Source organism: Pseudopodoces humilis, chromosome 18 (assembly GCF_049639895.1).
Source record: "Pseudopodoces humilis isolate 2021_Gansu_Grassland_sample_001 chromosome 18, ASM4963989v1, whole genome shotgun sequence".
Classification (NCBI taxonomy): domain Eukaryota; kingdom Metazoa; phylum Chordata; class Aves; order Passeriformes; family Paridae; genus Pseudopodoces; species Pseudopodoces humilis.
Window position 1 is genome coordinate 4,289,000 of NC_142217.1, and position 24,815 is coordinate 4,313,814.

General features: G+C 50.7%; 1 protein-coding gene across 1 annotated transcript; it reads left to right on the forward strand.

The window, feature by feature from the left end:
• The first annotated feature begins 688 nt into the window (after positions 1 to 688).
• Positions 689 to 24,167, forward strand: TRAP1 (TNF receptor associated protein 1). The gene is made up of 18 exons (XM_005522823.3): positions 689 to 790; positions 5,200 to 5,364; positions 6,474 to 6,556; positions 6,952 to 7,092; positions 14,193 to 14,264; positions 14,938 to 15,098; positions 15,931 to 16,040; positions 16,226 to 16,299; positions 18,556 to 18,711; positions 19,029 to 19,149; positions 19,274 to 19,343; positions 19,500 to 19,647; positions 20,145 to 20,330; positions 21,358 to 21,496; positions 21,931 to 22,016; positions 22,530 to 22,675; positions 23,024 to 23,096; positions 23,367 to 24,167. Exons 1-18 carry the CDS (start codon positions 709 to 711, stop codon positions 23,466 to 23,468), a joined length of 2,115 nt encoding a protein of 704 aa, XP_005522880.3. The 5' UTR covers positions 689 to 708; the 3' UTR covers positions 23,469 to 24,167.
• Positions 24,168 to 24,815: the final 648 nt, after the last annotated feature.

The window sequence follows — 24,815 nt, forward strand, 5'->3', positions numbered from 1 at the left end:
GGGCACCGAGCTCTGCCAGCGGCGATTGCCGAGCTCCTGCCGCAGCCCGTCCGGTGGAATGGGCTCCCGAAGCCATTCACTGAGATACCCGCAGGGGTGTCTCCAAGGGAGAAGAGGGTGCGTTTATAACCTGTGTCTGACTCCCTTTCCTAACACGTCCTCAGAAACACGAAGGAGATTTTAATCATCATAATAGGAGAGGTTTAGAAACGGCGTCCTGGGCTTGGAGTCCGACCTCCGGGCAGAGCCCTGGAAGCACCCCCGTGAGGGGACAGAGCTCGGTGCCCATGAAGACAGTCGGTCGGGGGCCGTGAGGGGACAGAGCTCGGTGCCCATGAAGACAGTCGGTCGGGGGCCGTGAGGGGACAGAGCTCGGTGCCCATGAAGACAGTCGGCCGGGGGCCGTGAGGGGACAGAGCCCGGTGCCCATGAAGACAGTCGGCCGGGGGCCGTGAGGGGACAGAGCCCGGTGCCCATGAAGACAGTCGGTCGGGGGCCGTGAGGGGACAGAGCCCGGTGCCCATGAAGACAGTCGGCCGGGGGCCTTGAGGGAACGCAGGAGGAGCCCTGACGGAAGCAGCGCGCGCTGGCTATGGGGCAGCCTGACGTCACCGCGCGCGCATCACGCACAGCCCGCGCGCGGGGGATCTCCGCGCGCCCCCCGCCCCGTGACGTCATCAGCGGGCGCCGCGGGAGGGCAGCGCGGGCATGGCGGCGGCGCGGGGCGGGCGGTGTCTCCTCGCGGCCCTGCGGCGCTCCGGGGCCGCGCCCCGGCTGCGCCCGCCCGCAGGTGAGGGGGGGACGGGCGGCGTGAGGGGCGAGGGCCCCCGGGCTGAGGGGGCGGCCGGACCTCCATGGCTCGGCCCGGAAGGCCGCGCCTACCCGGAGTTGCGGTCGGCCTTGTGCGTCCTCTGGAGGCGCGGAGGGTCCGTGTCCCACGGGCTGGAGCCGGCCGGGGCTGCTCGGCAGGGTCGGAACGGACGCCGGCCCGGCAGCTCGGGAGCAGCGCGCACAGCGCACCGTGAACTGAGCCGACAGCTCCCAACGCTCCTGCCTGGGGAGGGGCGAGTTATTGCGGAGCTGCACAGAGAACAGCGCGGGCTCGTGTCGGGCAGACAGCGCGGTCAGGGCAAACAGCGGCTCCAGGGTAATGTCCTGCCTCATCCAGGCTGTACAGCATGGGATAGGGTGTAGCATGGTGAGGTTCGTGTCCTGGCTCGTGTAGGGGTATATGACATATCCACGTTTATGTCCTGGTTCATACAGCACTCCCAGTTCATCTCCAGAACATCCAGAAGTACCTGGATTGTTACGGGCTGCACAGCGTATTCAGATCATGTATCATGTCCCGGTGCATGTCCCAGCTCACACAGGGTGCACAGCCCAGGGACCTGCATGAGAGCAGAAGGCACCAGCGCTGCTGTTCTCTGGCTGTGTCAGTACCAGGGGATTTTACACATGAGCCTGAAGGGTTTGCATTTCTCAGGGGTGTACTAAAAGGCACTCAGCTGACAGGAGCGCTAAGAAAATCCAAACTCTGAGGCCTTAGTTAGGGGATGTGCTCCTTTAACAAGGCCCTCGTGGGCTGGAAATGTGCCTGTGACTTGCCATTAAGTGAAGCACGATGAGGAGTGTCCCGTCTGTCTCCTGGCAGCAGCCTGTGCTGTGCTCCGTGTGTCCTTATCCGTTGTGTGGCCCCTAATTGACAGATCTGTGTGTTGTTGGTGTGGTCTGTGGTTTCCCTGCAGGTTACAAAGAGAAGATGTGACAGAGGAAATTGTGTGACAAATAGGGTCACTTTCAGGGTCGGGTTGTCAGATTTATTGTGTCATGGAGTGCCACTTGGGTTTTCTGGGCAGTCCAGCTCTTCCTCCACAGAAATCCCCAGAGGCTTGTTAGCATCCATGTCTGGGAGCAAAGCTGCTGCTCTGGTGGGTTAGACATACTCCAGCAGAGTCAGAGTTTTATTCTTTAATCTGTCATTCAGGTCCCTCAGGGAAAAGGTAGTGAGCAGAAGCTGTGTTGGGTGGGGATAAAGAGGGAGGGGGAGGAGGTGTTTTCCTTTCGGTTGGATCCAGGGATCAGCCGTCCCTTCCCTCGTCGGGCAGAGCTGGCAGAGTTTCCTCTCTGCTCTCCCGGTTTCAGAGCCTGGAGCTACTGCAGAGCTTTTTGGGAGATGTGTAGGTGTGAGTGGGTCAGTCAGGGAATCTCTTCTCCCCAGATTCTCGGGGATCTGATGCCCGGCTAGGGAGCCCTTTTGTGTAAGGAGATCTGAGCTGGGAGTGTTAATTGCTGGAGTTCTTCCCTGCACGAGCCTTCCCTGGCCTGGAGCTGGTATGGTAATTCCTGCTGACCCAAATTCTTCTCTTTTGTTTTGAGCCACAGACTGCTTTGTGCAGGGTTTCCCACCCTAAATCTCCAGCTGGTGCTCTGCTCAGTGCAGTGGTTTTTCCAGAAGAGGCTGTGTTTCCTGGGGGGCTGGTTGGGGCATCACAGAGGCTTCCTGGTGTCTGGATTGAAAGGAGCCCCTGAGGGTCCTTGTCTTTGCTGGGAGGGTGTGAGGCAGGTCTGTGGGCACAGGATCACTTGGGATCACAGAGAATTGGAATTTGGGCAGTAATGTGGGCTTTTCCATCTCTCATGGTGCAGTGATGGGAATAGGAAGGGGTGTGGGCTGTGGTAAAGCTCCACATTTGATTAACTCAATATCAAAAGACCTGATTTGCCTCAACACATCACAGAGTTTATCTGGGGCAAGAGCCATTCCTTCTCTGTTGCCTGGGCTTAGGAATTTGTTTCTGAGGCTCATTATGAGTAGCACATAACCTGTTACCTCAGCAGGTGCTTCTCAATAGCTCTTGTGTGCTGATAATTGTGGTTTTATACCCAGAATAGCCAGGAGCCTTTTCTGCTCCCTTGCTCCAGGCAAGGACTCTCAAGAGGCAAGTGGGCTGAAGATGCTGCAGCTTGTATTTAATGAGCTGTGTCTCTCCCTGGCATGGGACAGGCTGTTAATTAAGGATGATAAGACCACGTATTGCACAAATCCGACAGTAGCTTCCAAGTTGATGGGTGGTGATTTATTATTGTGCTTTGGAGGTAGGGAGGCAAAAAATGTGAATACATCAACAATTATAAATACCCAGAAATAAATAGCTGTAGTTTCTGGAGTCAGCTGGTGTTCATGGGCTGGGAGGTGACCTCTGTGGGGGCTCTGGAGCTTTGCTGCCTGGACATCTGATGATAGAAGTGACCTTAAGATTTTAAGCTGCTGCTGGTCTGTGTCTTTTTTGGATCCTGGAGTTCAGGGAGGGAGCAAAATTCTCTCTTTTATTTCTGCTGTTTGGGGTATGCGTGTGTGTGTGTGTGCTTATGTATAAAGCAGTATCCTAGAGTACCCAGCATAAAATGAGTATAAAAGATGTAAATACATAAACTATATAAACCCTGAGCTGCAGGCCCTTTCCCTCTGAAGTTTGAGGGGCTGGAGAGAATGCTCTGCTGCTTTCCACCTCAGCCACCCAGGTTGTTTCCCTTGCCACTTTCCCAAATGATCCCAGCACAGGCAGTGGAATGGAAGTTCCAGAATGTGTCCTGCGATAATGCGGCAGAGCTGGTTGTGACGCAGAGAGCACAGTTACGTGTGTGGGAGGTGTTCAGATGCATTTAGAACTATTTGTGGGCTCTTTCCTTTAAGGGCAGAATGACTGGAGAGTCATTCAGGCTTCTGGCTGGAGAAGCGGATCTTGATTCAAAGCTTTCTGTGAGGAGGAGGAGGAGGAAGAACGAGGACTGACAGCCTCCTCTGTCAGCTCTTGAGGGTGAGATGCAGGAGACAGAAGAGCTGTTAAAGTTCAGGGGTTCATGTTCACCTCGTCTGGAGCAAGTGAGAGCCCAGCATGATGGTCTGGAGCAGCAAGACCTGATCTTGATGACCACACTGACTGTAGGACCTGCTATGGGAGGCAGGAGGTTTGCAGAGCACTTGTGAAGTCAGCCTGAGCTAGAGGATGAGGGGTGTTGGTGAAAAGGCTGGAGTGCTGAGTTCACTCGAGGGCTGTGGCAAGGTGGAGAAAGGTTCAGGAGAAAGCTGAGCTCCCCCAACATGTCAGCTGGCCTGGAGGGCAGGGGATGGCCATGGAAGCTGTTTCCAAGGTCACGGATGTGCTTTGGGACTATCACCATACTAATGGGGTTTGGTTCAGTCTTTGGGTGTTTTTGTACCCAGTCATCTAAAGAAAGGACCCCTTGAAAATGTCAGGGGTAGGGTTTGCCTCCTTCCCTTGCTGGGTGAAACAGCCAACAGGCACAGAGCGAGCTGTAAGGAAAACCTGAGCTTGTCACTGCTTCCAGCCACTTCTGCTGCTCATCCATGTTCTCCTGGCTCTGCCCAGGCTGTCCTGGTCCCTCCTGTGCTTCCCAGATCAGTCCAGTCTGTTTATGTTCATTGTAGGACTGGGGAGGCCAAGATGCTGCCTTGCCCAGGGCAGCTGCAAGGTCAGGTCCAGACCCGCTGGGATCCTGCTCTGGGACAGACCGTTCTTCCAACAATTCAGAAATCACTCCAAGGAACAGGCTTTGGACAGAGGTCTATAGTGCTGCAATGGTCTTTTAGTGACCAGGTTTGGCTTTGATTCATCCCCCAACAGAGAGAAGACTGTTGGGTTCACCTGGGCATAATGAAAGGAGGAGAATTGGGAATCCCTGACCTTTAAGAGGGCTTGTGCCATTTCCTGACTGGTCTCATTTTCCCCACTGATTTTGTGACTGGTGACCTTGCTGCTGTTTGCCCTGAAGCCAACTTTGTTGGGGGATGTAATCTCTGTGCTTGGACATTCAAGGGCCAAATATTTATTGCCAATTTGTATTTTCAGGCAGTGATGTGGGAGTTGTCTTCAGTTTAGCCAGTTAACAGCGGTGAAAGCTGCAGACTGCCTCTTCCTGACAGGTTAATTCAGTGGGAAAGCTGCTAATTGTCATCTTCTGGATAAAATTTTAATTCAGAAGAGCCAAAGTAGCAATTTGCCCTTTTTTATGAAGTGAAGGCAACTCTAGAGGGGAATGGTGGGTGTTGGATTGTAAAGGAACTGTTCAGACAGTGTAACTCCCATGGGATTTCCTAGGTGGGACCTCTGAGGAGTGCTCCTGTTGGTGCTGGATTTGTGATGTGTATTGAAATATCTTCACTTGTGTTTTTAGTAAAAGGAGCAGCATGTCTGCAAAGACAAATACTCCACCGCTGGAGCCTTCAGCACATTCCTGCCTCCAGCATTCCTGCTGTCCGGATGTACAGCACACAAACAGCAGAGAGCAAGGAGGAGGAGCCCCTGCACACCATCATCAGCAACACAGAGAATGTGAAAGGTGGGCCTGGGCACAGATTTCTTGTGGGGACACTCTTGGGCTGCATCTGGTCAAGGTGTGGTGCAGGTGAGCCCTCCTCAGCAGTGCTGCTGCCTCTGGAGGAAGTGCAGGTATTGGTCACCACATCCTTTCCCTCCATGTTGCACCATCACCTCCCAAAACCTGGGTGTGGAGGTCAGAACGGCCTTTACTGAGAAACAAGGACATCAAGACTGCATCCATGGGCTTAGCCAGGCAGGTGATGGTCATGTGTATGTGTGGAGGCTCCACAGGCACTGGAATTGGCTGAAAATAATTTTCTGTGCCAGGAGCAAGCTGTGCCTGCCCAGGTCATTGCTGTGGATCATGGAGATGTGATGAGAGTCCCACTGTCAGCTCTTTAGCTAGAATGAATTGCTTTGCACAGCTTCAGGGAGAGGTGCTCTTAAGCAGTCTGAGCAATGAGTTATTCCAGCACCAAAATAACAGCTTAACTCTGTGACTCTGTGGTTGTCCTGGGAGGTACTTCTGAGACTGCCAGGCTGTGAAATTCCTGCTGGGGTTGGTGTGCTGCCTGCCCACATCCCTGTGGGATGTACATCCTCGTCAGCAAGGCATGGCAGAGGTGATGTGGGACTTTTGGCTTTTCCCTGTGTTTTCCCAGAGTTTTCTAATGCTTCTTGATGAAGAAAGAATTTCTCTAATGTCTCTTCCTATTTTTTCAAAGGCCAAGGATTGTCTTTCAGCTGAGGTGTTTTGTAGTTTTATTTTTTCTGAGGAGGCTTCTCTTCCTGGGTACAGCTCCCTACCTGCAGGGATGGTTGTACAGATGTGTTCATCCAGCCCGGCCTTGGACACTTCCAGGGATCCAGGGGCAGCCACAACTGCTCTGAGCACTCTGTGCCAGGGCCTCAGCATCCTCACAGGGAGAAATTTCTTCTCAATGTCCCATCTATCCCTGTCTTCTGGTAGTGTAAAGCCATTCCCTCTTGTCCTGTCACTTCAGGCCCTTGTCCAAAGTCTCTCTCCAGCTCTCCTGGAGCCTCTTTAGGCACTGGAAGGGGCTCTAAGTGCTCCCTGAGCTTTCTCTACTCCAAGCTGAACAACCCCAACCCTAACCTTCATTCCAGGTGCAGCCTCTAAACATGAGTTCCAGGCTGAAACAAAGAAACTGCTGGACATTGTTGCCTGTTCCCTGTACTCAGAGAAAGAGGTAAGACACACATAACTTGCTGGGAGATTTTCTGTTGGCAAAGCCTTGTCTCTCTCAAGGGATACATCCAAAATGGTTGAGCTGGGGGAATAACTGTTCAGTTCCCAGTGAGTCCTGAGCTTTCATGTCAGGCTTTCTTGAGTGATGTTTTCTTAAGACACCTTGAGAGTGTGTTTTTGAAACAATTTGTAGGTATAGGCAAGTGACTGTGTGAGCCTTGAGCCTCTGCAGTTTCACACTGAGTTTGGACAAACTGTCCTCCTGGTGCATAATGGGGGAGCACAGTCTGGGGAGCTGGGAATTTGTTTGTGGAAGCCAGTGAGCTCCCAGGTCTCTGGGAGTGCTGTGCAGGGGGCAGGGCCAGGCTGCAGGCTCAGGCTGTGTCTTGTCCCCAGGTGTTTATCCGGGAGCTGATCTCCAATGGCAGCGATGCTCTGGAGAAGCTGCGTCACCGGCTGATGACGGAGGGGAAAGCCTTGCCAGAGCTGGAGATCCACCTGCAGACAGACAGCAGAAAGGGAACCATCACCATCCAGGTAGTTCCCTTTGGTAACAGCAGAGTGTTATTCCCTGCTGCTCTCAGCACTGGCCTTTGTCCTGTGAGGAGTCCCTGGAAGCTGAGCAGCAGCACAGTTCCCAAGCCTGCCCAGAGAACATTCTGTCCTCAGCTGGGCTCTAACCTCAGGGTTTGTGAGGCTGTAACCTCAGCATTTGATGAGAAACCTGCAATGTTATCTGCTCCCCACTTGTAGCCATAGGAAAAGTTGCTACTCCTTCTTTCCCTATTGGGAAGAAGTAGCTTTTCTCCCAGTACCCCTGCCTAGTGCACTTCCCAGGTTGTGTGAGTTTCTCACTAGTGGGTAAGCTGTGAATCTGCTTTCCTCCTGACCTTTGGGGAGGTTTCCATGCACCTCCTTGAGGTGTTACATGTTTGCTTGCAGACCGTCTCTCTTCCTTGGGTGAGAGGAGAAATGCCAGGGCAGTGAGTAGTGAGAACTTCCCATTCCTGCGTGTCTCTGTCTCTCTGTGCTCCAGGACAGGCTGAGTCCAGCTGATGCTGAGGTTCTGTCCTCAGGAACAGCTGAGACTGTTGATTTGGGCAGTATCACAGCACTTCCCTGTGCCCAGGCTTTGGTTGTCCCTGCTGGTGACAAGTTGCTGACTGGGAGGGAGACAGTCTGTAAGAGCAGTCACCTGTGGGCCTCAGTATGGGGAGGGCAGTGGAGCTGGGCTTTCTCTCTGTACTTTGATCTTGCTCATGGCTTTTGTCCAGGGTGGGAGGCTGAGCCTCAGTTTTGGTATTTTCTTGGCAGAGTTCCTAACGTTAACAGAAAGCAAACTGGTCATTTTCCTTGTGGAGCTGTGTCAGCCATAAGTGTGGCTGTGGACATTCCTAGGAGAGCACAGGAGGAGGATGAAGCAGGCAGCCCTGAGTGACCATGGCAGGTGCAGGGGAGATGTGGCACAGGCAGAGCACACAGGCTGATATTTTCCATGTGGGACAAAAGCACAGGGGACTGTTGGAGGCTTCACAGTTATTCTGTATTTCTGTTCCTCTGCAGAACAAGTGCTGCAGTTGCCATGGGAAAGTTAGTGCTTGTCAGTGGGCAACACAATCACGGAGCAGAGATTCTCAAACCATGGTGCAGGGGCTTTTTCTATTCCTGTCACACTGTTGCTGTTTTCTGACTCCAGTGTAACACCAGTTGTTTAAGAAGCCCTCTCTTAGCCCCAGGCAGGGGCTATTCCTGCCTCTCACCTTTCCCTTTTGTGATTGTAGTGGACACATCTGACTCCATCAAGACATTGTTACCTTTCATGCCCTGTCCCTGTGGAAGTTCTCCCCTTGTTTGGCAGTCTGGTTGAAGAGCTGCTTGCCCACCTTGCAGGGTGCCTCTAATACCATCCCAGTTAGATGGGTTAAGGATTGGGCTTTTTATAACCCCCTGCCTGGCTGCCAGTGCCTCTCTAATGCCATTAAATGAGTCTTAACTCGGAAGCTTTTAACTGCAGCAGTCCTGGGCTGTGGGGAGCAGTGAGAACAACACTGCTCCAATCTCTTTAATAGCTTTGCCTTCTCCAGAGTGCCGAAAGCTCCTTACCTCCAGTCAGGGGGTTATTTATAACTTCTTGAAGAAGCAAACTGCATATAATGATTACTGTGAACAAGCGTCATTCAGAACATTTCTCTGCCTTTCAGGAATGCAAAGGTGAAAGAAAGCCTGCTGCAGTGATTGAGGCAGAGGTGGATCTGTCCTTTAGCCACTGTTTTGTTTTCTGTACCTACTAAGACCTACCAAAAAGAGGCAGCAGGTCCCTCATACATGACCTGTAGCAACAGTCACCCCTTTCTTATTCCTAGAAAGGTCCTATTGTCTCACTCTGACCCCTGGATCCTTCTCTTCAGATCTTCATGCTGCTCTATGCCTCTGGATCTGCTGAATCTCTCCCCTCCTCTTCCAAGCCCTGTAGCATCTCTTTGTGTCCCACTGAGCTGAGAAAAGGCTGTAATGTGTGATGGCCATTACAGACACGTTCCTGGAGATTATGTAGATGTGGTAGAGGACTACACTCATCCCTGTTCAGTGACTGCAGTTCACCTTGTTCTCTGCCAGGACTGAATTCCAGTCATAAGCACAGCAAGACTCAGAATTCTGATAGAATGTCCTCATTCAGGAATTTCCACCTAAGCATTGTAGTGTGGTATCTGCTAGGAGGGATATGTTGACTAAATTCCACCACCTCGCTTCCTTCACCAAAGTCCTGTTGTTACAGCAAATTCCACCATTTCCTCCATCCCTTTGAAAACTGCCTCATGTTTCTAGGACAGCTCCATCTGTAGCAGCCACAGCCTGCAAGGTCAGAGTGCTTAAGAAAATCCATTTGAAAATGTGAGGGGTGTGTTTCCAATGAGAACAGCTCTGCAGAGCTCTGCAGTTCCGCATGCTGAGGCTTTACTGAAGTGGTTTTGGACCCTTTGAGGTGGGAACAGAGAGCCTCTTACAGACCCCAAGGCTCTGGGAGCACAGAGCTCCCTCAGCACCTGCACAAGGTGACAGGCAGGTGTCAGGCACTTGGCTGTGCTGTGGTGGTGTTGGAGCTGTGCAGTTTGCCGTGCTGCTGTGCCTGGTGGTGATGTGTGAGCTCGGGGATGCAGCCCTGCTCCTTGCTGGTTCTTAATTTAGGGCTAGGACAGTTGAGAGGAAATGGTTTGAAATGTTTACAGAGCTGATGGCTGCTTCTGCTGGGGGAGGGAGCGTGCTTGCTGTTCTAGCATGGAAAAGCAGCGTAGTCGCTGCCAGAGCTTGGCTGCTCGGTTCCCTTTGTTGGGCTTTCATCTCTCTGTTGCCATCATCCAAAATCAGTGTCTGTGAAGCCACAAAATCACCAGTTTGCTGTGTTTGGGAGGAGTTAAAATGACTGCAAACACCACTCCTCCCTGCAACAGCTCCCTGTATCGCTGAGCAGATCTCTCCTGCCTCACCAGTTACAAACAGCCTGTAACAAGGACTGGGCTGTGCTGGGGCTCCAGTCAGGACCGGGCTGTTTGGGATGTAGCAGGTCAGTGCAGATGCTCCCTTGTGTCCCACAAAGCTTGGGGCAGGTGGGGAGCAGGTCCCCCTCCCCTGTGGTACCAGGCTGCAGCAGAGAGGGTGACCTGCACTGCAGCATCTGTGTGTCACTTGGGCTTGAGGAAGCAGGAGATGGACAGGTGGAGATGTAAATCTGGCCGTACTTTAGCAAGTCTTAGGCAGAATTAAAACTACAGAAATGTGCCACAGATTGCAGGGATGGGCTACAGCTTCCAGTGGTTGCATCATCTTTAACAAATAAGCCCAGGACCCAGAAATATAAACACATCTCAAATAACCTGTGGCCCAAGGAAGGAAGTGCACAGTCTTTTAGTTCTCTTTGTGGTAGAATAAGAGCATATCCTGTGCAAAAATGGGAAATTCAGAGTGGATAAAAGGCAGTACTTTTCTGGACAGTGGGTATTTAGACCTGGATGGGTGGAGGCTGAGCCTGTGGTTTTGCAAAGTAAAGCTCAGGCTCTCTGCTTTGGACAGCTTCCATGTACTAGGCCAAGATTACCTTGTGTTCACAGGCATCAGTTTTATTCTGGCTTTTCATCTGCTGGTTCCTGCTGCTGCAGATGCTTTAATGATTCTAAACCAGAATGTTGCTCTAGTGCAGCTGCTGTCCTGGTCTTGTGAATTTTAAGTCTTTTATCAAGGTATTTAAATAACAGTGGGCACATTTGCTAATCAGACATTTTGGGATTTTATTAGCTTATCAACTGGTGAAAGCAGCATGTCTTTATATTATAGTCAGTGTTTTTCTGATGCCCCGTTGAGGTTTTATACTGAAATAAATGTTTAAAGTATTTGTTTTGCAACAAAGCCAAGTGAAAGACACAATAGTCCAGCCAGGTACCTCTAACTGGGAGCATTCCTTCTGATGCAGTCATGGCAGAGGCAGCAGTTAATGGCTGCTTAATGGATTGTTAGGTGTAAGGAAGCTCTGCAATACTTTAAATTAGACTCAGGTAATGAGCAAAGCTAAACTAATCTTACACAGCAGGTCTCTGCAAACTTCCAGCACCTTCACCACAGGGTTAGAACAAAGGGCACAGAAGGCACAAAGGTGCAGGTCAGCAGCAGCTTTGGTACCTTGGAGGTCTCCACACATAAAAAGGTACTAAAAACAAAGTTCAGCTGATGTCTCTTTGGGGTAAATGTTACTAAGTTTAGTTCAACACTTGTGGCCATCAGCCCTTCACAGTCTGAAGGTCTGGAGCCTCTTTGTTGTCTTTTATAGGGGATGGTTTGGGGGAGGATTTTTACTCTGCACCCTAAGAAGTACCAGCAGAGAAATTCACCCAGGTGAGGCAGTGGTGGTTCTGCTGAGTAACTGCAGGTCTTCTGTAATTAACCTTCAGCTAATGAAGGGTCAGTGTACTCAGCTCTTGTGTCTTGATCTCTCCAAGGTGTAGAGAAACATTTGGCACATTGAGCATATCCCTCACATTTTGTAATTTGAGAAGCCCCCACATACAGTTTGCTTTGTGCCCTTACAAATTGCTCTTCTGTGGCTGTGGTCAGCCTGAGAAAGCTTTTCTTGCTGAAGGGAGGGCTAGAACTGTGTGCAGGGGAAGAAAAGTTGTAGTGCTGATGGTGGAGCAAAAGCTGAATGGTGGTGGGCAGAAGGTGTTTGCAGGGGTTGGGTGATGACATGGCAGTTCCTGCTGAAGACATCCAGGGGCCGAGCACGGAGCGGTGTGAGAAGGGCAGTAGAAGTTCCACCAGCTCCTTCCTTGGGTTTCATGGAGCTGGAGCTGCCAGCACTTGTGTGGGCCCAGCCTGAGGTGGGCTGCTCATGGGCAGGTTCAGTTGCTTCCCATGACTTGCAGAGGTCCTGCTCTGCAGAACTCAGCTCCCATCTCTCCTCTGCTGCCACTTTATTCCCGTTCCCCTGAGCAGCTCCATGTGGTGAAGGGAGCCAAAGGGCAGCTGCAGAAAACGTGGACATGGCAAAGGTGGGTTGAATTTGATGGTGTCTTCATCCTAATCCACCCAGTATTTTCCTGCAGTAGGGAATGTCTGCTTTGCCAGAATCCTTGCTTTCTGCTCTCCCTGTCGGCATCCTGGCTGTTCTGAGCCCTGCTGTCTTTGTTCATGAGATTCACCCTCATCAAAGTAGTCTCCAGGAATTGTCATTAAGCATTCTGCAGTAAGTTTGGCAGGGCATTAGAAATTCAATAGCCAAATAAATTTATGGAGTAAGGATGTATTTTTTTTTTAACACACTGGAATTTGGGAATGACGTGCTGTGCTATAAATAGAAGTGGATCAGAGTTCTGTTCAGGGTCTAGCATGAATTAAAACTGAACCAGATGCTGAAAACTGTTCTTTCTGGCTTTTTCTTCCCTGGGGGAAGGGACCATGTCAGATTCCTGAGATTTTGCCATACGCTGTTTGTTTTTCTTGGCTTTTGATCTCTCACTGTTGAGATCTTACTGGGCATCATCCCTCTTCTCAGCCAAGTGGGCTGACTGGCCTTACTGTATTTAACCAAGGGAAAGGGATTGCTGTGCCATGACTTGTGAGGTGCAGGAAAATGTCTTACCCACATGGCACCTCACAAGCTGAACAGTTCAATCCTTCAGGGCAGTTAAACACTACATTAAGAAATACATACTGACATTAACTTACTTTGGTAGAAACAAGCCCAGTAAATGCTCCATGGGTGGCACCTCACTTCTGAGCCACCTAGCAGCTGCCAGCTCTGTTGCAGCTGATTTTGCTGACCCTGCACACCAAATCCCATCCCTGCTAGGGCACTGGAATGTGTGAGCCCACTCTGAATGTGCCAGCTGCTGTCAGCTGCAATAATCATGCTCACAGGTACTTGGGTAGAGCTGAATCCCTCATGGGAATGAGAATCACATCTCACTTGGCTACTTTTCACCTCAGAGAGTGGCTCAGAGAACATATAATAGTGTTTTCTTGGGATGTTTGTGTCAGGTAGAGAAGCTTCTGGGATTTGGGAGAGGAAATGGCACTTTTTCCTTAGGAGTGGCATCCTGGAGAGCATCAGCCTACCCTCTGCTCCTGTGGAGAATGTGTGCAGAGCAAGTCTGAAAACACATTGGATAACAGAATGGGAAAGGTTTTTGCTGGGGTCCTCTGTGAGAGGGTGGCCATTTCTACCTGGGGTTTGCTGTTACCTTTGTTGCCTTGGGGTGTCATGTAAATTGAAGTTGCAGCCAGGTTTGAGACTTACTGCAGCCTTTTCTGGGTGGTGCTGCTGCAGGCTCTGCTGCCTGAGCTGTGTGAGCTGCAGGGAGATGCTTATGTGCATGCAGCAAATGCAATTCTGGAATAACCTGGGGATGACAAGGAGCTGTGTGCCTCTGAAGCCTGAGCAGAGCATCACGAAGTGTATTTGGTGCATTGTATTTTGGCTGGGGTTAGGCTGTTCCCATGGGAATGCAATACCCAGCTCTCTTTGACAGCTTCATACTCACATCATGGAGCGCAGGGTGAGGGGGAGAAGAAGGGAGGAAAGGCAGAGCAGATGGAGATCAGTTCATGTGGTGCTTGCAGACAAAGGTCTGCATTACCTGAGAGTTAAGGGATTCGCTGTTCTGCTGCTGCTTCCCAGTGTTAGTGCATCTGTCCCACATCTGCAGATTGCAAACAAGCTGCTTCTCACTGCTCCTCACCTCCCCCTCAGAGCAGTTCAGGAATGGAGGGTGTCTCTGTGCTTGACATCTGGCACTGTGGGATCATGGCTGGGTTGACATCTCTTTCCTGCACTGCCATCCTGTGCTTTTTAGAGGGATGTAGAATCCAGCCTATCCTGGCATGGTTCTGTCTTTCCTTGAGAGATGGCCAGAGTCTCTGAGCTTTCTGGTGGTTTGTAGGCAGCTGTGGCTGCCCCTGGAGCTCTGTGCCCTCTGAGTCTGTGTTCCTGGCCATGGGCAGATGGAGTGACAGCTGGAAGTCTGCTGTTGGATTTATTACTCAGAGGGGAAGGAGAGAGTGGGAGTTGGAGGCAGAAGTTGCTTGGGTGCTGTTTGCTGGAGCAATGATTCCCTACTGATATTTCAGCTGCAATTGCTGTTTCTTTTCAGGACACAGGTATTGGGATGACCCAGGAGGAGCTGATTTCTAACCTTGGTACCATTGCTCGATCAGGCTCAAAGGTAACTTGGGAAGAGGACCCTTCTCCCTCCCTTAGAAAACTCTTCTCCAATTACAACTGCTTTTGTTCTACCAGTAATTTTTCATTCTGTTTTGTCCCCTGGCCCTCAGCCCAGCTGTGAAATTGCACCCCTTTTGGAAGGTGAAACCTGCCTGTGGAGTCTTCTGGCTTTCAGTGGTCTCTTCTGTACTATGGGAGGCCCAGGGAGCCCAGGCAGTGCTGATGGGCCCTGTGTGTAGCACTGCTGCACCCACTGCCCTCACTCCAAACACCCTCCTGCCCAGCCATCCTCACAGAGGGGCACCCACCCACTTGCCATTTACCCCATGTCCAGGGGAGCAGCAGCTCTGTCCCCACAGCAAGGTGTACATGTGTACCTGATTTTTGTTTTCATCTCTGGAGGCACCATTTTAAGGTTTCCTGCTCCTGATTGACCAAATTCTCACTTATTTTCCTTTTGCTTCTCTAAGCAGTTCTCCCCTTTTCCAGAGGTGCAGTCCCTATGGAGAAACCCTTCTCCTTGGGAACCTTCCTCGGAGCACTGATGCAGGAGTGTGGGGTGAGGGTGCTGGACTTCCAGGATGCAGTGCCTGAGCTCACCTGGGGATTCATCACAACCCCCAGCAATACCTGAAGTCACTGTTTGTTGGTTTGTATCTCCTTTGTTCCTGCAGGCTTTTCTAGAAGCTCTGCAGAGCCAAGCTGAAGCCAGCAGTAAAATCATCGGCCAGTTTGGAGTGGGTTTCTATTCAGCCTTCATGGTGGCTGATAAAGTGGAGGTGTTCTCCCAGTCAGCAGAGCCAGGCAGCCCAGGCTACCACTGGTCATCCGACGGGTGAGGCTGCAGAGCGGGGTGGCTGCATGGGGGGCTGATCCAGACCAGGCATGGCCTGAATGCTGTGCAAAGACAGGGTTTGTGTGTTCTTTCAGGACCTGGCTGACTGGTCTAGGTCCTGCTCAAGTTATACACAGTAACGAAGCATGGCCAAATGTGCCAGTGTGGGAACTGCAAGGACAGAGTTGGTTTGTCAGAGCAGGCATGCTATGGACAGAGTACCTGCCTCTCTTGTTCCATCCCTGCTGGCAGGCAGTCAGCTCAGGGGGCCCCACACCACAGGGACAAACTGAACCTCTTTGATGTAATCTTCCTCTGAGGTTTGACACGAGGCACCCACAGAGAGCAGAGCTTGTGCATTGCTGGGGTCTGCAAGCACATCCCCCTGTGGCTCACAGCTGTGTGCTCATCCTTTACTTTCTGCTTGAAGTTGCAAACATCTGTGATGGCAAAGCTATGGACTGCTGGGCATGTTGAAAGTGGAGCTGCTGAGCGTGACAAGCTCAGCATCCCCTCAAAACTTCCTCAGAATAAAGAATTTACTACATTATTTAAATTCTTGAGAAAACTGAGACACCAGACTTGGTTTGGGTTTTCAGTAGCTAGTGTCTTTGCAGAGCAGTGTGTCTGGGGTCTGGAGTGGGGAAAACAGACACATGTTTTTTGGGGTTTCTCAGAGGCACAAGGAGCATTCAGGCATTCAAGACTTTTTTGCCTTTTCCTTTTGGCCTTGGAAGTGTTATGTGTACTCTTAGTTGAACAAACAATTTCTCTGTCCCATCATGGGTGTACCTGAGGCACAAACTGACACAGTGTTTGTTTCTAATCCTAGTTCAGGGATGTTTGAGATTGCAGAAGCATCTGGGGTCAGAGCTGGGACTAAGATTATTATACACCTCAAAGAAGACTGCAAAGAGTTTGCAAATGAAGACCGAGTCAAGGGTGAGTAGAGGATGGGAATGCTGTTACCCCTGGGGCTCTGTGAAGTCTGCTGGCACCCACAGATGGGAGGTGAATTTACAGGTTTTTTTCCTCTCCTGCAACTCCTTTCACCTGCTGTTACTGAGGGAATTCCTGCTGTGCTGTTTCCACAAAGGTGACCCTTCTGTGTCTTCTTTCCATTCCAGAGGTGGTGACAAAATACAGCAACTTCATTAGCTTCCCCCTGTACCTCAATGGAAGAAGAATTAACACATTACAGGTGAGGTGGAGGCCACAGGCAGGTAACTCATGGAGATGAACCACTGTAATGCTCCACTGGAGACAGGAAACAGCATAAAGCTGCTGCTGTCCCTGGAAATCAGGAGAGGATTGTCCAGGATATCACAACCCTTGTAGTGAGTAGTTAAGTAGAACAAAAGGAGACAATCCAGCTGAAGTCATAACTGAAACAGCTTGTTTGCATTTATTGTGGAAAATTCTTGGAAATCAGCAAGATCTCTATCTTCCCTTATCCTGAATTATTATTTCAAGTGCTTTATAATACTTATTCTGTTCGAGCCATGTGATGTCTTAGTGCTCATAGGGATTGCTCATATTGCTGGTGTGCTGACACTTCTCACTGCAGTTCTTTCTGTCCTTTACATGGAATAGCCACTGCCAGGGAGTAGTTGGGGTTTTTTAGCAGCTCAGCTCACAGCCTGATTTATTCCCAGCTCCTAGCTGAGCACTGCTTGATGCTGGCATTTTCTGACCACTGGCAATATGCTGCAGCCAGATCCATTTAACTCAGATGTTCTTGGCCCAATTGCAGGCATCACTTGGGAGAAATTAATTATCTTTCAAACAGAAATCTATGGATCATTTTCCTCCAGCATCTCCTCTTCTAATTGTTTAAAGCTTTCTCGTGTGAGAGAGCAGGTAGAGAGCATGTGTGTGGCTTTTTTGTTCCCTGGAATGTGGCACTGACTGCACAGACTTTCAAGACTGTACTTAAACATTTTATGATGTTTATTTATCTAAGGTTCTGTAAGTGGTGTTATTAGTCACTGATTATTAATTTGGATTCCTGCATAATAGTGTTTCTGTTCCAAAGGCTTTCTAGCTGTGCCCCTTAAATTACAAAACCAGAAATAGCTTTAGACAGCTGCTTGCTCTTTCTACCTGACAATCAATAGGACAGGCTCCCTGGAGCAGAGCAGTAGTAGAGCAAGGGGTGAACTGCCCTTAATAGAGTCATGGACTTCTATCTTCTTATCAGATAGTCTGTTTTCCCTTGGGTTACAGCAACAGCTTTATTCTCATTATGCTCCCATTTCATGCCTTTTCTTTATCCAGGATCTTGGCTTTGTGTTTTTCCACACATCAGCATCAGTTCACTGCAAACAGAGCTACAGTTGGTTCCCTGGTGGGTTTTCTCCTTGATGAGCTCCTGAATGCTCACAGCATGGAGCTGGGGGCTTCTCTGTTCTAACTGGGATAAATGTTAGCTACAAGTGAGCACCTGAGAATGCAGCACTTTCCCTAACACAGCTACTGTAGAACACCTTAGCTCCCAGTAAGTCCATAATCCTACCTTATCATCCTGCAAACCCTCCAGTACACTTATATGTGCTGGAAATGAGGGGAAGCCACCTGTGGAACAAGGCTCTGAGGCACAGGGGTCCTTAAGGATTTCATGGCTGCCAGGGACCTGAAACCCTTGGGCTCTGAGGATGGGCTGGATGTTTGTGCTGTCCTCAGAAATCACTCCTGTCACTTGTTTGGGCTCAAGTGGCAGAGAGAGGCAGTGACTGAGATAGGCTTCACCCATCTGGAAACACACAGTTCTGTGTTGAGTCCCAGATCTTTGCTAGATGTAAGACTTCTGCTGATGTACTGAAAACTGGAACATGTGAGCATGGGCTGAGTGCTTCAGATAGCACTGGGGAGTTAGAGCAGCAGCAGGTGGAAGCCAGAGCTCATGGCTTCAGTGCATGTGTTTATGTGGGAAACAGTGCTGAAGCAGTGACCCTGCAGTGGTTCACAAAGCATCTCCCAAGCTGCTGAACAAATCAGCAGAAAACAGGCAGTGCAGGAGCCGCTTCACAAGCTCTTAGCTGAGACAGTGACCTCCATCAGAGAGGCAGATTGGTTGCAAAAGGCTCACTTAAACTTTTGCTTTTCCTTTGCTTGCTGGTCAGGCCTTGAGAATGTGACCAGTACTGCCAGTCAGTCGAGCTGTGGGGTCTGCCCAGGATGGCCATTGGCAAGTGCAAAGCAAAGGAAGTTAGCCAAATCCCTTTTGTTTTGGGCTAAACAAAGCTGCCCTATATATGTTGCAGGGCAAGAGTTACCTCTGAGGGATGGCCCGAGGCCAGATGAGGGGCAGTAGTTTGTTTGTCTGTGATAATGTGCCTGAGCCACATCTCACTCTCTGGCTGTGCAGAGGAGTCTGTTTAAAAGGTTCTGTTTCCCTCCTCTGGCATCCTAGAGGCCACAGAGCTGGTGGGGAACTGTTCTCTCTGCTCCTCCACAGGCTCTGTGGATGCTGGAGCCCAAGGACATCGGGGAGTGGCAGCACGAGGAGTTTTACCGCTTCATAGCGCAGGCTTACGACAAGCCCCGCTACGTCCTGCACTACAAGACCGATGCTCCCCTCAACATCCGCAGCATCTTCTATGTGCCCGAGCAAGTACGTGTCCTGTCCTGGGAGCATGGGAGATGTGCCCAGCTGCTCTGAAAGGGGAGAATGGGAGAGCTCCTTAGGGAAAGGAGGCAGATATGGCTACAGGGAGGAATATCCAGTGTGGTATCTCTCCAGTGGGCTGGGTGCCACAGGGTAGTTGGGATACTGAGCCACGGCAGGAGCAGGAGGATGGCTCAGGTAGGTCCTTAGGGACGAGAGCCAAGATTTCAGCTTTTGTTGGGTTCAGCATTGTAGGGTAGACCACAGTGTGACCTGGGCACCCTGCACAGTGCTGGAGTTACCTCCTGTCTCTTTTCCTGCAGAAACCATCCATGATTGACATCAGCAGGGAAATGGGCTCCAGCGTTGCCCTCTACAGCCGCAAAATCCTCATCCAAACCAAAGCTGCAGACATCCTGCCTAAGTGGCTGCGCTTCCTTAGAGGTGTGTGTGGGACCAGTAACAGCAGCTGGTGGACAGTGGCTTCCACAGGGATGAGTCAAGGGCTGCCCTCCTGAGCGTGGCACTTGTGTTTGCATCACTGTTCAAGGGTTGCTCTGTGTTCCAGGTGTTGTGGACAGTGAGGATATACCCCTGAATCTCAGCAGGGAGCTGCTGCAGGAGAGTGCCCTGATCAGGTGAGCTAGAATAACTCTGGACTAAGATAAAAGGAAAAGATGTAAAGCCATGAGGGAAAGGGGACAGTGGACTCAGTACAACCCTGCATAGAGAGATGTTCACCTATAATGTCTTGCTCTGACAGCTGTCTTTTAAAAAGGCTTGTTCTCCTGCAGGAAGCTCCGTGATGTTTTGCAGAAGAGGTTGATCAAGTTCTTCATTGACCAGAGCAAGAAGGACCCTGATAAATACGCCAAATTCTTTGAGGAGTACGGGCTATTCATGAGAGAGGGGATTGTCACAATAGCAGAGCAGGATGTCAAGGTACCAGGAGTCTTGAAACACTGCAGCCAATGGGAATGATTACCATGAGCTGGGATGAGGGAGACTGCTACTTCCCCTTGGAACTTGCATGCCCATAACTTGTGTTCCTGGGTCTACCAAGACCTATGGATTCTCTAGTGCCTAAACTTTGACTCTTTCTGACTGGTGCTGCTTCCCATTTATTTTGAGACCCTGCAGAGTCTCTGTGCCCACACAGTTGTCAGCCCTCCCTGGTGCAATGTCAACTACAACAGGCAATAAAGATGGGCCTTCCCCTCCTGTTGTCTTCTGCCTAATTCTCATTTCCAGGAGAGCTTGACCTACGTCTTGTCCAGGTCACTTTTCTGCGTCTAGTGTCTGGAGCAGGAAAGGAGGGATTCAGAATCCCCTGAGCTTTTTTGTAGAGCTGCCAAGAGGCACAGGAATCCTTGGGGCTGGGAGGGGTCGAGTGGAGCTCAGTGACCAGCCCTGAGCTCACAGGAGCACGTTTCTTGCAGGAGGACATAGCAAAGCTGCTGCTTTACGAGTCGTCGGCGCTGCCCGCGGGGCAGCTGACCAGCCTGACCGAATACAGCTCACGCATGAAGGCCGGCAGCAGGAACATCTACTACCTGTGTGCCCCCAACCGGCACCTGGCTGAGCACTCCCCCTACTTTGAGGCCATGAAGAAGAAGGACATGGAGGTGGGTGAGCAGTGGTGCCACAGCCAGGGGAACACCCTGAGCTGCTGCAGCAGTGGTCGGGGCTGGCTCTCAGAGCTGAGCAGGGCAGTGAGGCCTGTGACAGAGCCCTGCCAGCGCAGTGCCTTTGCCTGGCCCCCTCTGCCTCTGCTCAGACTGTGGCATGAGCCAGGAGGGACCTGGAAACTTGTTTAACAACGTTAAAAAAAAAAAAAACATTCAGCTGTTAGGATTATCCAAAGGAGGGCCAGGAGAATGGTGAAGGGCCTGGAGGAGAAGCCATATGAGGAGCGGCTGAGGGGTTTGTTCATCTGGAGAAAAGGAGACCGAGAAGACCTCACTGTGGTCTTCAACGTCCTCACAAGGGGCAGCAGAGGGGCAGGTATCAGTCTCTTCACTCTCATGACCAGTGGCAGGACCCAAGGGAATGGCTGAGGCTGAGTCAGGAGGTTTAGGCTGGCTACCAGAAGAAAGCTTTCACCCAGAGATGTTAAGCACTGGGACAGGCTCCCCAGGGAAGTGCTCACAGCACTCAGCCTGTCTGAGTTCAAGAAGCATTTGGACAATGCTCTCAGGAACAGGGTGGGATTGTTGGGGTATGGTGCGCAGGGACAAGAGTTGGGACACTATGGTCTTGATGGGTCCCCTACAACTCAGCATATTCTGTGATTTAGTTCTTATATCTGTTTCCTACCTCTGCTGGACCCCAGAGCAGGAGCCAGGGAGCTGCTGTGCAGGGCTGTAATGGTGTTACAGTTGTACTCTGTGGGCAGGTGGCCCTCTCAGGACTGGAGTCATTGCTGGTTCTCACTTTCCCTGGGCAGCAGAACTTGTTCAGCTGCAGACCTGCCACCTGTGGTAACAAATCCCTCCAAGGGTTTGCTTCCATGTCATGCCCTGAGTGATAGTCACTGTGGGGTTGAACCTGTGAGTTTCCTGTGTGATGTTCCTGCTGTTTGGTGTGGAGCTGCCTTGGGAAGGAGGGAATGTTGTTACATCCCAATGTGTTAATGTCCCTTTGTTGGCACAGGTGCTGTTCTGCTATGAGCAGTTTGATGAGCTAACACTCTTGCACCTCCGGGAGTTTGACAAGAAGAAGCTGATCTCTGTGGAGACAGACATTGTTGTTGATCACTATAAGGAAGAGAAGTTTGAGGAGAGCCGCCCAGGTACTGTGAGGCTCCCCATGCCCTCCTGCTGCACACTGTCCTGTGACCCTGAGCAACCAGTGAGGGGACACCTTCCTCCCCTGCTCTTGCAGCTCCTGAGCAAGAGCCTTCCACCCTCCCTTTCTCATGGTCTGAAGAGTTTTTGCAGATTAAAAGTTAAATGGAATGTCATTTGTAGAGTTGCCATGATTTTATTTCAACCCTCCTGCATACATCTGGTGCCCAGAGAGGGGCACACAGCCCCTGGCAAGGCATAAGCCTGCCCTCCTGGGGTATGGCATGGTCTGGGATCAGGTCTGATATGTAGGTGTGTGCTGAGTGGTGCTGCACTCCCATTCCCACAAGAGAACTGATAAGTGGAAGTGTGAAATGGAAGTGTGGAAACTTAGCTCACTGTCCATTGCACACTCAGATGTGCCCTCTTTCCCTGGCAGCTGGAGAACGTTTGACAGAGAAAGAGGCTGAGGATCTGATGGCCTGGATGAGGAATGCCTTAGGCTTTCGAGTCACTGGAGTGAAGGTGGGTATTCTGTGTCTGTGTAACAGAGTACACAGAGATAATGGTGTGGGGAAAAAAGATGATGAGTGTTTGGGGATCTGCTGACACAGCTTTTTCTCTGGATCCCATGGGAAGTCATTCTTCTCTGTGCCTCCTGTGTGTAAATGCTGTGGATGCTGGCATTTGTCACTGGATAGTCAGCGTGGCAGCAGAAGAACCACATCTCAATGTGTATTGAGCAAAGCCATATTGCAGTCGATACTCAGGTTACCAGAACAGGCTGGTGACTCTTCTTGCTTGTGGACTAGAAAGATGTATTGGCAAGGAATGCTTTGGGTCCAGCTGCAGCCACTGCCTGTGGACTGTGGGCCATTTGGGCCCCCATCTTTCCTGCTGGTTTAGGCAGCTTGTGGGGGATGGGAATGAATCATGTGGAGGCTTGGTGTGGATCTGTGCTGAGAAGATTCCAAGTCCTCAGACCTTCCCCACCTCCAAGACTGTCCATGGCAGCCCTGACTGGTGCTTGTGCCACAGGTGACCACACGGCTGGACACCCACCCTGCCATGATCACCGTGCTCGAGATGGGCGCTGCCCGCCACTTCCTGCGCATGCAGCAGCTGGCCAAGACCCAGGAGGAGCGAGCCCAGCTCCTGCAGCCCACCCTGGAGATCAACACAGGGTAAGGGGGGACGGCCTGGGACATAGCAGCCTCTGGTGGAGGCAGAGAGGAGACAGTGTAAGGCTGCCAATTAGCAGAGTCCTCCCCATTAAGTGCAGTTGGTGCCACAGAGCCATGATCTGTGAGGCTGCGTGGCACCTTTGACATGAGCTCCCCACACACAGTGTCCAGCCCTCTGGGGACCCATGGGGGTTATAGGGACAGGTAGGACAGAAGAGAGAAGCCCCCCAGAACAGGAGCAGGGAAGTTGACTTTGGTGACCCACTGTGACTTAGCTGCTCATTCTGGAAATAAATTTCTCACTGTGTCCTAAATCAGCAAGTTTCAGTGTTGACCTCTCTCTTACAGGCACACTCTGATTAAGAAGCTCAATGAGCTGAAGGACAGTCAGCCGGATCTGGCCCAGATGTTGCTCGATCAGGTGAGAGCCAGACCTTCTCCAGAAGCAGCACCATCCTTCCCAGAACCAACTTGCAGACCATGGCAGGGAACAGGGTGAACCATTCAGCGCACAAGAGTCACATCCTTCTGTGGTCCCTGGGTATTTCTGGGACTTGTGGTCCATGTTTTCCTAGCAGGTGCCCTAGAAGACATTCTTGGTCTCAGCATGCAGGTCCTAGAGAGTGACATCCCCTTCCTCCCTCAGGCAGATTGCTTTAGTGCTTATTTAGTGCTTTCTTCTCTTTTTCAGATTTATGAGAATGCCATGATTGCAGCAGGACTGAATGAGGATCCCAGGCCAATGGTGAACCGGCTGAACGAACTCCTCACCAGAATCCTGGAAAAGAACTGAGCCCCAAGGACTGAAGGATGAACTCTGTGCTGATCTCTTGCCTCAGGCACAGCCACTCTCAGCAGCTGCTTGCAGGCACTGTCCAGCACAGGTTCATGGGCAGAGGGCAGGGACAATGCTGGGGACACCCAGCTCTCCCTGCATGAGGAGGAGCCACCTGTAATTATCAAATCCCACGTCACCAAGTTGTTCAAAGTGCCATGCTCTTAGTGGGAACAAAATCCAGAGATTGTTGCTTAAATAATATGCCCAAATTTCTGACATGAACCTGAAGAGCATCATTTCATATTGCTTCTGAAAATGGCCTTTCTCAAAACAGAGGATGGCAGCAAGAGTCCCAGTTAAGTCTGTGAATACACCCCCTATCCACAAAATCCTTGCGCACCTTTGTGCTCTGGAACAAGCACAGGAAGAATTAATTAATTAGTTAAGAAACCTCCAAGTCTGACCAGGCAGGAGTTTGCTGGCATGTAGACAGCTTGCTGCCTTTGGCAGCCACAGATACTGTTGGTGGAACATGTCAGTGCAATCCCATGGCAGAAAAGATCACTGAGCTGCTGGATAAGAGTTCATCTTGGTCTTGTGGAAAAAGGGAAGTAACTGGGAGACAGCTTTCCACTGTGTGGCTTTCTGGACAGTCTGTGGGATAAAGCTGATCTGTATTTATGACAAATAAACAGTTCTTATTTTCCAGACACACCCCCCACTTGCCTCTCTTTATTTTGTTGGTCTTTGTGTTTTCCAGCTGTTAATGTTGATCTCTCTTCAGATGCTGTTTGGTTCTTTGGGGAATCACTGGACATGGGTGGCAGAAGAGCTGTGAAAACAACAGGGAGTGTAGAGGCAAAGCAGGAGAATCTGTAACTATGATAGTTTTGTACATGAAAATGGGATGCAGCCCTTGGTTGAGTCAAGGAGCAGTGGCTATTCAGGCAGAAATGCCATACTAGATTCCCTCTGTGTGCCTTACACCACGCACATGGTTTGTAAGAATCCTTTCTCCTGCTCAGTGGGGCTCTGAGCAGCCCTGGTACTTGTTTAGCTTATCTTTAAATTGCCAGATTAAGATGCTGGGAGTGAGTTTGGTTAACTCTTAGGGTGCTGTGCTGAACAGGGCAACCTCCAGCTCTTTAAACTACAGGAACCCTGGCTGTGCACAGGAGTAAAATTCCTGCTGCTTGGGAGACCATTTGAGAAGTTTCATTAACATCATCTAACATTTAGTTTTTATTCAGATGCAGAAGAGGAAAAAAAAGGTGACAGTTTAGAGGGTGCTGAGACGATCGAGATGTCCTCCATCCTACAGTGGCTGGTGATAATCCTGTCAGGAACACTGTGGCCAGCAGG

Excerpts from the sequence above, each read along its gene's own strand:
- TRAP1 (XM_005522823.3), top strand. The coding sequence starts at position 709 with ATGGCGGCGGCGCGGGGCGGGCGGTGTCTCCTCGCGGCCCTGCGGCGC. Across the intron at positions 6,557-6,951 it reads CCCTGTACTCAGAGAAAGAG|GTGTTTATCCGGGAGCTGAT; the intron begins GTAAGACACACA and ends TCTTGTCCCCAG. Across the intron at positions 20,331-21,357 it reads TGAAGAAGAAGGACATGGAG|GTGCTGTTCTGCTATGAGCA; the intron begins GTGGGTGAGCAG and ends TTGTTGGCACAG.